The following is a 12,366-nucleotide window of genomic DNA, read 5'->3' on the forward strand; positions in this document are numbered from 1 at the left end:
TTAGAATCATCCAAGTAGTTATGGAGTCTAAAAAAATGTAGTTTTGTGATTTCTGGGCTCCGAAGTTCAGAATACTTTTTCCTCTTTTGTGCGTGCGTGCGTGCGTGCGTGCGTGGGTGCGTGCGTGGGTGCGTGCGTGGGTGCGTGCGTGTGTGCGTGCGTGTGTGTGTGTGTGTGTGTGTGTGTGTGTGTGTGTGTGTGTGTGTGTGTATGTATGTGTATGTGTGTGTGTGTGTATGTGTGTGTGTGTGTGTGTGTGTGTGTTAGAATTCTTATGGTATTGTGAAGTGTAGCAGGGACCTGGTCCCCCCATTTAGCAAAGTACTCATGGCAAAAACCATATGATTATAGAAGTAGCGTGTGTCATCACAAGTTTTGCAGTGCCTAACCTTTTTTTTTAACTCATATTAATCTATATATCATGCTTCCCTTCATGTACTCAGCTACCCCCTTCTCCCACACAGGAAAAACGCAAAATTGGCATGCAGAATGGCTACACACAGTATGTCAAGTGCAGACCTGTCCCCTGTAAGGAGAGTGTGAGGCTGATCAAGGAAAGAGAATTGCTTAGTGTCATTGGTCATCACCCTTTGCTCGTGCAGAACACAGATGCGGCAGAGATGGATGCCAAACGCCTTGAGATGCTGCAGAAACTGAAGACACTCACACCAAAAATTGTAAGTTCTTTCCTTCTTTTACTTCTCCTTTCCATCACCATCATCATTAACACTCACTATCACTGTCATCACTATCATCATTTGCTCCATCTTCTATGTCTGCTGAAGTTTTTCTCTTGACTATATGACCCCCCCTAAAAAATAATAATAATAATAATAAAGAATAAAATAAAATAAATAATAATAATGATGATAAATAAATGAATAAAAAGTTAAAGCATAAAAACCTCTCACCTAGAAGTACATATTTCCACCTGAAGCATATGAAAGTAGTTTTAGAATATGTTCTATTGCATATGCATGTAGTGTTCCATGGAAAGCCAAGAAAACACTCATGAAATTGAATATCCATTGGCTTGTTACAATTAGCAAGCCTTGCTGGAAAGTCATTTGTAATAAAGAACATAAAGCTTCTCAGTTTCACTTATTAACCCCAAAAGGATATGTACACTATATTGAGCAATTACCTGGTGAGGACGCATGCCAAATTTTATCCAGTACCCACTGGACACTAATGATTAATGTGGAGTTTTCAGGTTTCATAAAATAGATTTTGATGAGTTTTCTTTTTCTTTTTCTTTCTTTCAATCTATCTTCCTTTTTTCTTTTCTTTTCTTTTCTTCTTGAATGAGAGTGAGTGTTTATTGATCTGATGGTCCACATCTGCATCACACAAGACTGTCCTTTTAATAGGTTGAGGTGCACAGTGATCTTAGGCCTATATGTAATATATATATAGAGGAAAAAGTAATAATATTAAAGCAGTGGAATATATGAAACAAATTTTATTTTATAAAGCAATTAAAGCAAAGATTTTGTATGTTCTTGATTATGCTGCTTGTATTCCAGACTGTCTTTGAGATGAGCAAGAATAAGTCTGAGTTCAAGTCCAAGGTACTGTCCAACATGCAGGAAAAGAGGGAACATGATGAAGCCCGTATCAAGGCCTTCCAAAAGACCCTACAGGAGAAGAAAGAAGCAAAGGAAGAGAAGGACGCAAGTGCAAAGGAGGTAGGCTGTTAGATAGCTGTTGGATCAGATGTTTAGCCATTCAGTGGATGGGCAGAGTGTCTGGTACTTTATAAGGAGACTGGGTACTCCTTACATGTATGACTTCAAGAAATTCAAAGACTTTCAGACAGAAAAGCAGTCTGACAAGTTCACCCATTGACACCAGGTTGAAGGCTTTATAAAATATTGGATTAAATTCCAGTGCATGGCTTCATGATCCTTCCAACATTTGCTGCTCCTTGGCATTTGACCACTGTCAGTCTCCTGTATGGGCTGATTCATTCCTGTTTCCATTGATGATAGTCTTTACTGTTTGTTTGTTTTCCAGAGATTATTGTCAGCCAGTTTGGTATACCTCCACTTATTTCTGCATCATGAATGTTAAAAACAAATGAACCAGTGCACCAAGAGGATCTTAGGTAGAGATTTTTGTGTGGATTTACTAAGCTTTTGGAAAAAGATCATTCAAAGTAACATTTCTTAAAATCCTTTCATAATTACAGAGTTTTGAGAGAGTGCAGAAGTTGGAGCAAAGCACAGCTGAGGAGGTTGAGGACACTTTTGCCAATGTCAGGAATGCGAAAAAGTATAAGAACAAGAAAGCCAGGTCTGAGAGTCAGGACACCTTCATTGAAAAGGAAAAAGAAGACTTCAGAGATAAGCAGTTCTACATTCCTTACACACGAGGAGAGCTTGAAAATTCAGATGGGTATGTAGGCTGTGATGTTGGACACTGTATTTCTGCTTTGAAACAGTTTTCTATACAATCATAACACAAATATCATGGAAATGGTGGTAACAAAACCTATGAATTGAATGTTTATATTTTATATATTTAGTAAAACTCTGCACAAGATAGTCACCAATTATTTTCATTACATAACCAAGCAGAAGGATAATGCAGAAAGTTGGAAAAACATCAGACCATAATACGTACAGTAGAATGACACTTAACATTATACCCAAAAATAAGATAACATTAATGATCTATAAATATCCAACAGAACATATACTGGCTAGTAATGATATTCATGTTCAGTATTTTTTATCATATTGTTAAATGATCAACATATCCTTCAATTTTATTCTAGGTGTTTGTAAGAATACCAAATATGTCAATGTCATTTGACAGTTTTGTAAGTAATAGAAATTTCTCTTGCAGTGCTGGAGTAGGCAGTAGTTTCCATAAAGACACAGCCGAGGCAGCAATGGATCTCACATTTGATGATGAAGAGACACAGAGACAGAGCAAATCATTCATGAGATGGGATCGTAAAAAGAAAAAGTTCGTCGGAGTGCAAGTGAGTTTCTGTTTAGGACATCTAACATTTCTTATTCTATTTTAAAGTACCCTCCCACCAAAATGTGTGTGCTTGCATCTGTGTGCCCCTGCGTGCATGTGCACCCACTTGTTTGCATATACTGAATTACACATACCCCCTTTTTTGCTTTCCTTTCTTCTTTCCAGGACATTAGAATACATAGAACACAATGACCTCCCTTTTTCAAGAAGTAATTTGTTCACTTTTAGACAGCCTGTGTTGGTTTTGGATATGGAAGTCAATCAGTTATGTTAGTTTACCTTATTTATGTGTTTAGCAGTCAAAAGCAAAACAAGCTTGTTAATGAGATAAAATCATATGCATTTACATTTATATTGTGTATTTGTGTGTAATTTCAGAATGAAAAGAGGATCAAGACAGAGTCAGGTCAGTCTATAAGTGCAACGTACAAGACAAACCGATACAAGAGGTGGCTGAAGACAGGCAGGCAGCACAAGGAAGTTGATGAAGAAGAAGAAGCCGAGCAAGCCAACACAAGGGAGGGAAGGAAGGCAGGAGGCGTGAAGAGTAAGTTGTGTTGCTTTTTTTGTTATGTCTCAGTCTGGCAGTCTCTTTTGCTTATACAGTTTTGAAGTTTGTGTTATAGACTGCCAGTAACTAATACCTCTCCTTTACAGCTCTGAATGAAAAGTCGTTCGGCAAGCACCATCCACTGATGGAGGGCAAAATTCCAAAGTACAAGAGAGGACCGAGGATAGAACTGAGATCGGAGGAACGATTCCAGAAGAACATCAAGAGGAGAGATGAGAACTTCAAGAAGGCCAAGCAAGGAAGAAGGAAGAACCAATTGGCATTGAGGCAGAAACTGAAGCAGCATCGTAAGATGTTGAGGTTTCAGAGACAGGGAATTCATTACTCTATGGATGGGGATTTATAGATTTTAGGATTGTTATGTGTTTAATAAAATGTCTATAAGGAGTAACTTCCCTTTTTTATCCTCTGAATTAATTTGTTTGTAAATATTTTCATGTTGACAGTTTGGAATAAAAAGCCCATTGAAAGGTGCTCTCAGTCAAGTTCACAATGTTTATCAAATGTTATGTTAGCTCTAACTTTTATCTATAAATGTTGCATCATTAAGTGCCATAGACATAAACATCATGATGATTATATTATAGATAAAAGTTTAAACAAAGTGTTCTGAAAACACTTGTATGTGTTATTTTTGTATACTCAAATATAGTTTGTGAGGAAGCTGTATAGAATTTTTGTCTTCAAATATATGATAAAAGGAACAAGAACCACACCTTTTCATTATTTAAAAAATAATAGAATTAAAGCTATTTTAGATTGAAGTAAAACAACTCGTTTAATTTTAAATATCTGATCTTGAATATAAAGTAAGAGATGTGATCAATTCAAAACATCTGAAGTACAGTTTAAAACAACTTAAAGTAAATATTTTCAAGCAATGTAATTGATGGAAGACTGAAACAACAAAACTGCACTGACTTACTAGACAATTAAGAGCTCCAATTTTTATCAATTAGAGTAAAGGAATTTAAAATATAGAATGTTTAGTGAAATACATGTTTCATATAAAGGATTACGGTATGATTCACACGAAAGATGGCTTCTAATTTTATGCCTTTTTCATCTCACTGATGATTTTGTTCAATGGAAGATAAATTTGTTTTAAATTACTGCAGGTATATATTTTGGATTAAGCTTCAGACATTCAAAATTGAATTTCAGGCTTTTTAAGTTTTAGATATTAGGGTTAATGGACAATGTTTTTTTTTCAATATGCAAGACCTCGGAAGTTCATGTAGTACTATAGGCAAGCATTGTATCGGAAAGGGTGATGATGATGATTATGTGCCACAAGTCAAGTTGTACTGCAGATGGATTGGAATTGGAAAGAATAGAGAGGGGTAAAGGCGAAGAGGATGAGTAAATGGGTTAAGGAGGGAATTAATTTGTACAACGAAGATGATGCCTTTTTTTAACGAGAGGAGGGCTGTTAACTAGGATGCCTCTCTGGTAACGAGAGTTGTTCTGAGCAGTACGCTTCAGTCGTGAAGTTCTCGCAATGGCTGTATAGGCTGCATTTAGAATATTGACTGTAAAGTATAGAAGCAAGTCTGAAGTGGAAGAAAAGGATGGAAGATCAAGGTTGGATCTAGAGAGGTAAATGTATCTGCTTTGTCAAAGTGAGGGGGGCTGGGGAGTGAGACATAGGAAGTAGAAAGGAGAGTAAAGTCATCTCAATAGTGTTGGTCTAGAGGGAAGAGCAAAAAGAAAGCCATGAAAAGGATTGGGTGCATTTGTCAGTGGGTCTGAATTTAGGAGGATAAGGTCAGTATTTGAGTGTTCTAAGGAGCGACCTTGGGAAGTAATAGAATGGAGTCACCCCAGTTAAGGGTGGCGAGTTAAAATCTTATTTCCCCCCAACTCCAATCACCTTTCCTCATAGGTAAAACTTCAAAGGTTGCGATATCCAGCGGCAGAGAAATATGCAAATAGTTGTGCAAGATATAGGGATTTGTAAGGGAGGTATGATATGGGTTTTTATGGATAGGTATGGGAGGAGGCCAATAGAGTGAGGGGATGGTACAAAATCGTAATCGAGGCGAAAGCCAAGACCGGGGTGATCACCTACTGCGGGCTTGTCTCCGTGTTTTAAGCCCACCCACTGCAAGGGATTAGGAAGTTTTACTAAGAAGTATCTAGGAGGGTTGTAATGAACAGTATGTATTGATTTTAAAGTTTAGCCAAGATCTCTCCCTTTTCAAGCCTAATTAAGCAACCGCAAACTTTACCTTTCCAGTTAATACAGCCTGGTTAGGTTACAGACTGCCTTTTCAGTATGGTATGCCTGCAAGCTGCCAATTAGTGCTTCATGTGACATACAAATTAAAATTATCAGGATCACATTGACAAGGTACTGGAAGTAAATTTGAGGCTACTGTATGAAGTGGTCCACCTTTAACTCTTCCTTATTGGCATCTATAATAGTTCGTTAGACCCGTGTTAACCTTTAATGTTAGCCTTAAAATCCTGTGTTGTATCTACTTGAACTTTAAATATTCTTGCACATTTAAGTAAAACTGTTCAAGGCTATACAAAAACTGAATAAGAGAATTGGTTTTATTTTTGGACAGAATGTGAAGAATGGAATGTGTTGGTCGATCTAGTACTCGTCGCCCTCAGCCTCGCCCTCGGCGTCGGCGGAGTCGACTCCGACCTCTTCGTAGTCCTTCTCAAGGGCAGCCAAGTCCTCGCGGGCCTCGGTGAACTCGCCCTCTTCCATGCCCTCGCCCACGTACCAGTGCACGAAGGCGCGCTTGGCGTACATCAGGTCGAACTTATGGTCGAGGCGCGCCCAGGCCTCTGCGATGGCCGTGGTGTTAGACAGCATGCAGACGGCGCGGGACACCTTAGCCAGGTCGCCGCCGGGAACCACGGTGGGTGGCTGGTAGTTGATGCCCACCTTGAAGCCTGTGGGGCACCAGTCGACGAACTGGATGGAGCGCTTTGTCTTGATGGTGGCGATGGCGGCGTTGACGTCCTTGGGCACGACGTCGCCACGGTAGAGCAGGCAGCAAGCCATGTACTTGCCGTGGCGCGGGTCGCACTTTACCATCTGGTTGGCGGGCTCGAAGCAGGCGTTGGTGATCTCCGATACGGAGAGCTGCTCGTGGTAGGCCTTCTCGGCCGAGATGACGGGGGCGTATGTGACCAGAGGGAAGTGGATCCTGGGGTAGGGCACCAGGTTGGTCTGGAACTCCGTAAGGTCCACGTTGAGTGCGCCGTCGAAGCGGAGGGAGGCGGTGATGGAGGACACGATCTGGCCGATGAGGCGGTTCAGGTTGGTGTAGGTGGGGCGCTCGATGTCCAGGTTGCGGCGGCAGATGTCGTAGATAGCCTCGTTGTCGACCATGAAGGCGCAGTCGGAGTGCTCGAGTGTCGTGTGCGTGGTCAGGATGGAGTTGTAGGGCTCGACGACGGCGGTGGCGACCTGCGGCGCCGGGTAGATGGCGAACTCAAGCTTGCTCTTCTTGCCGTAGTCGACGGAGAGGCGCTCCATGAGCAGCGAGGTGAAGCCGGAGCCAGTGCCGCCGCCGAACGAGTGGAAGATGAGGAAGCCCTGCAGCCCAGTGCAGTTGTCTGCCAACTTGCGGATGCGGTCCAGAACCAGGTCCACGATCTCCTTGCCGATGGTGTAGTGGCCACGAGCATAGTTGTTGGCGGCGTCCTCCTTGCCGGTGATCAGCTGTTCGGGGTGGAACAGCTGGCGGTACACGCCCGTGCGGATCTCGTCTGTGGGGGGAAGGGGGTCCGTTAGGCTTTCGGTCCTTGAAACTATTCGCAGGCATCAAGTCAACTATTCAACATTCTACAGGTAAATCTACTCCAACAATGGGGGGGGGGGGCTTACCAATTACGGTGGGTTCCAGGTCGACGAAGACGGCGCGGGGCACGTGCTTGCCGGAGCCGGTTTCGCTGAAGAAGGTGTTGAAGGAGTCGTCGCCGCCGCCAATGGTCTTGTCGGAGGGCATCTGGCCGTCGGGCTGAATGCCGTGCTCCAGGCAGTACAGCTCCCAGCAGGCGTTGCCCATCTGGGTGCCGGCCTGGCCCACGTGCACGGAGATGCATTCACGCTGCGGAGAAACGGAATATTAACCAAAGGAAATAAATTAGGGAACAAAGAATAAAACAATGAAATCGGCTGTTTCGTCTATTGAAAAGGGCTACGGAGGCAGTTTTAGAAAGTTGTACAAAAAGAACCCAAATCCCACCCCTACAGCTCCACCATCTTATCCACAAACGGAAGTGCTTCGCCCAAGAAAGTCCCCCGCGCGCCAGCTGGCCTTCCTCCCTGGCCACCCGTCGGCGCCCCTCGCCTTCCGCCGCGGTTCAACGCTCGTCGCGCCGGCCGCTTGCTCGGCCATTTCCTCTCACGGTCTTCGGAGATTCTCTTATCCATAAGATTTACTAATACAGCAGATTGCTTTTAACTCCCACAAATTGCATCACAAAACGTATTCCCTACCGAAGGAAATTCGAAAGGTTTCAGACAAAAAAAAAAAAAAAAACGCGGCAAATATCAAAAGACCACTTGTTATAAAGACGAAAACTCCAGTCAGTCAACTAATGAACAAATCTAGAAAAAAAAAAAAAGGTTCCCGCCGCCTTCCACGTGGAGTCTGGAAGAGGGCGCGGTCGCCTTTGTTCACTCGCCGCGCCTCTTGTTCAATCGCAATTTACTCTTATTTCGGGTTTTGAGATAGTTTTGGGGGTTATTTTCTCCCTTTCGATTCGTCAATAATGCGCTGGTTTAGCGGGGATTGGCTCTTAGGTTTATCACTTCATATCTTCGGTAAAGTAGGGATGGAAAATATTACTCAACTACGTTGTTCCGCATTGGTTTTCTAAGCATATATCTTCCCACAAGCGATTTCTCACTTTTAGAATGTCGAAAAAAGGCGTATTTTCTCCACTTACCATTTTGTTGAATGTAGTTTGTAGTTAAGAAACGGGAATAAAAAATGCCGCAGCTAAGGATCACAAGGAGCCGTATATGATGCCCTCGCGAGTCCTACTATTCAAAATTTCGCCGGTCCGGGATATATATAGGCGACGTGACGTCATAGGACGATCTCTCTTCTGATTGGTCGGGCCTTTGCGGCTCGCTCTCTGATTGGTGGAAAAGTGGCGCGAACAAGCCGGCGAGGCGACAAGGCCAAGATGGCGATGAACTTCATTTTTCGCCGACTCAGTTTTTTCAACATTTTCGTTCTTTTTAACCTTTAATGATGATATGTATGATTGGACAATGGTTTAGCAATGTTCTAAGAGATCTCTTCTTCCATCCAGTTTATGTTACTGAGTATAACGTATCGTAAGACGGGGGAAAATAACCGAAGAAAAAAAATAATCTGTAGGTGAATGACAGTCGATGGAGTTCGGATAATCGCATAATGGCGAGAGCATGGTGAACTATTAACGTGAAATTCCTAATCTTTTCCCCAGAAATTATACATATTCAACCTTTCTCATTATACACATTCAAGAAAGACCTCCAGAGAGGATCATCATCACCGAAATACCAATCACAAGCTCTTCATTTGGAAGAAAATAACGCATGAAACCCTGAACATTGACCGTTATGCGACAAGCGATCATTTTTCAAAAACGGAATCTTCTAGAAACGGATTATTTATTGAGCTTCTTATGTCAGATATTTTCGAGGACTTAATGCTAGAATATAGTGCTTATTCACCTCATAAGAGAATCTGAATAAAACCTGTAGTATAAACAGAGAAAATTACCGAAAGAAATATACATACATACACTATTACTGCTAATGACACATTCCAACAACTTTCAACGTGAAACAAGGGATATAATCAGTGCCATTTAATATCAAGGAAATGTATGAGAATAATACACGTAGAGAATAATGAACATAGACATAACTAACTGTACAAAAAAGAGAGAGAAAAAAAAAGATAATTTACTCCGTTCCCGCAACACACACGAATTTCACAACCGTCAGTCACTACTTTATAACTTAATATCTCCATAGAAATAAGATAAAATATATACAAATATAAACTACAAACTCTTTAACAAACGTTAAACACCCGTACTGAAATAAGTCTCCAAAATCGCAATAAGGAAGAGAAAGAAAAGGGATATTAAAACAACAGGTTTGGTCGATTTTAAGGTGTGGCAGGGGGGGGGGAGGGAGGGGAGAAAGAGGGGAAGGAGAAGGGGGGGATTAGAAAGAGGGGGAGGGAAGGGGAAAGGGGGAGAGGAGAAAGAGGGGAAGGGGAAGGGGAGGGAGTGAAAGAGGGGGGGAGGAGAAAGAGGGGAAGGGGAAGGGGAAGGGGAGGGAACGAAAGAGGGAGAGGGAAGGGGAGAGGGAGAAAGAGCGGGAGGGAACGGGAGGGGGAGAAGGGAAAGGGAGGGGCGAGGGAGCTAACCTAATGGCACTATATTGGCATTATTTAAGGGCTGTTTTATGATCGTGTGTCTGTTCTATTTTCGTGTGTGGGGTCATTTATTAACATTTTTTTTATTATTCTCGTTCGATTGTCGACTCTTTGTCTCTCTCTTACTATGTTAGTCTGTTTCTCTCTATCTAATCTATCTGTCAGTCTACTAGTGTGCAGCTATTTGTCTGTCGCTATGTACCGACCTGGCTCTGTCTATGTCTATATTTCTACGTCATCGTCGCTCTCTCTCTCTCTCTCTCTCTCTCTCTCTCTCTCTCTCTCTCTCTCTCTCTCCTTCTCACCCTTCCCTCCATCCTTTCCTTCATCCCTCTCCTTCCCTCTCTCCCCTCGTTCCCTCCTTTCCTTTCTCCCCCCTTCCCTCCTTCCCCCCTACCCCTACCTCTCTCCCTCCAGACACACCCTTACACATACAAATTTCCACAGTACCCGTGACTCACAACTCATACGAAGACCATGAGTCATCCTTGTGATATCATCTCGCTCCCTTTCTCCCTCTTTCTCTTTCTCTCTCTCTCTCCCTTTATCTATTTCTCTGTCTTTATCTATTTATCTCTATGTATCTATCAATTCATCGATTTATCTATCTACTTATCTTTTCATTTATATTATTGATTTCTTATCTTGCGTCATTCAGTTTCCATGGATTGGTAAAGTGAGAGGATTAGATAGATAGATAGCGAAAGAGAGAGAGAGAGAGAGAGAGAGAGAGAGAGAGAGAGAGAGAGAGAGAGAGAGAGAGAGAGAGAGAGAGAGAGAGAGAGAGAGAGTGGGAGATAAGATAGGAAGTATTCATGTATTGTTTTATAATCCAAAGATATAGACGTTGCAGGGGCCACACTCACAAACAGACATAAAGATATATAATAGACTGAGAAGAGAGAGATGTATATTAATCAGAGACAGACAGACAGACAGAAGACAGACAGGCAGGCAGACAGACAGACAGAGAGAAGAAAAGAGAACGAAAGAGACAGCCAAAGAGACGGAGAGAGAGAGAGAGAGAGAGAGAGAGAGAGAGAGAGAGAGAGAGAGAGAGAGAGAGAGAGAGAGAGAGAGAGAGAGAGAGAGAGAGAGAGAGAGAGAGAGAGAGAGAGAGAGAGAGAGAGAAATACAGTTTCTCTGACACAATACTCTGCCTAACGGTTGCAATAAGCAGCTGTTGTATATCCGATAGAAACAACGTTATAGCATAGCGTTGTGCACAGTCTCAGACACGGACATGCCCACCAATCACCCACCTTTCCCCACCTAACAAGCAAACATGCCATCGACAAAGCATACCACTGAAAGTTCTCTTAAATGACACTTAAGTAGATTTTCAAATGTTAAGACACGGACGGTTTAGGGCAACCCGCTTATTATACAAATTTGTTCGTCATTCTTTTTGTTTATCTTTTCTTTGACATTATTCGTCTCTGATAGCAAGAGGGGGAAGATAGGTAGATGCAGACAGTATAGTCACAAGGCAGTCTTTCAGCTTTGTGGTTTTAGACCGGGAAATCACAATAACCGGACTCCACGTGGCTTGTGACGTCATGAGGTGACGCCATGGCAGGACTATGAATTTTACTATTTTTCTTTTTCCCCTCTCTCTCTCTCTCTCTCTCTATATAACTTCTCTATATACTTACTATACTATATATACTACTATAATAGATACATATATATTGTGTGTGTCGTGTGTCTATATGTTGTATCTGTATCTCTCTACTATCTATCTGCCTGTTTGTCTACTCTATCTATCTATCTCCCCCCCCCCCCTCTCTCTCATCTCTCTCTCTCTCTCTCTCTCTCTCTCACTCTCTCTCTCTCTCTCTCTCTCTCTCTCTCTCTCTCTCTCTCTCTCTCCCTCTCTCTCATTTACACGATTCTCATCTCCCGCAATTAAAAATGATAAAGAAATTTGCGAATATCATATCCAACATAAAAACCGATTTCGACGTGTCCTGTGCAAAATAAAAGGGGGAGGGTCGCTTGGTGTAATTAAACCTGTTGCTCAAGGTTAAATGGTCGTAAGTTCTTCAACACGTGTTTTGTAAGCATATGAGGCGTGTTTATCGGAATTCCTAACTCTCCCTTCTCTCTCTCTCGTGTTTTTCCCTTTTTTCTTTATACAGTGGGTGAGTGAGTGTGTGTGTGTGTGTGTGTGTGTGTGTGTGTGTGTGTGTGTGTGTGTGTGTGTGTGTGTGTGTGTGTGTGTGTGTGTGTGTGTGTGTGGGGAGCGGGGTGGGGGAGAGGGGAAACAGAAAGACTCAGTCACTTATTCATTCACTTACTTATTCACTCATCTACTCAATCTCCCACTGATGCACAAACTCATCCACTAGACTGACTGAATGACTAATAGAGATAGAGACAGAACCAGCCACA

The 12,366-nt window shown here is 42.3% G+C and overlaps 2 protein-coding genes across 2 annotated transcripts; one reads left to right on the forward strand and one right to left on the reverse strand.

The window, feature by feature from the left end:
- Positions 1–464: 464 nt before the first annotated feature.
- LOC113827787 (ATP-dependent RNA helicase DDX54) lies at positions 465–3,953 on the forward strand (the record flags this gene model as incomplete). Its single annotated transcript, XM_070120303.1, is given in 6 exon segments — positions 465–677; positions 1,527–1,688; positions 2,192–2,397; positions 2,851–2,989; positions 3,370–3,538; positions 3,649–3,953. Coding segments are annotated over 6 exon segments (1,149 nt in total), but the record flags the coding sequence as incomplete, so codon positions are not given.
- Positions 3,954–6,107: 2,154 nt separating this feature from the next.
- On the reverse strand, positions 6,108–7,635 carry LOC113827788 (tubulin alpha-3 chain; the record flags this gene model as incomplete). The annotated part of the gene is given in 2 exon segments (XM_027380687.2): positions 6,108–7,294; positions 7,413–7,635. Coding segments are annotated over 2 exon segments (1,353 nt in total), but the record flags the coding sequence as incomplete, so codon positions are not given.
- Between the last annotated feature and the right edge of the window lie 4,731 nt (positions 7,636–12,366).

This window comes from Penaeus vannamei, unplaced genomic scaffold (genome assembly GCF_042767895.1).
Source record: "Penaeus vannamei isolate JL-2024 unplaced genomic scaffold, ASM4276789v1 unanchor4436, whole genome shotgun sequence".
NCBI lineage: Eukaryota > Metazoa > Arthropoda > Malacostraca > Decapoda > Penaeidae > Penaeus > Penaeus vannamei.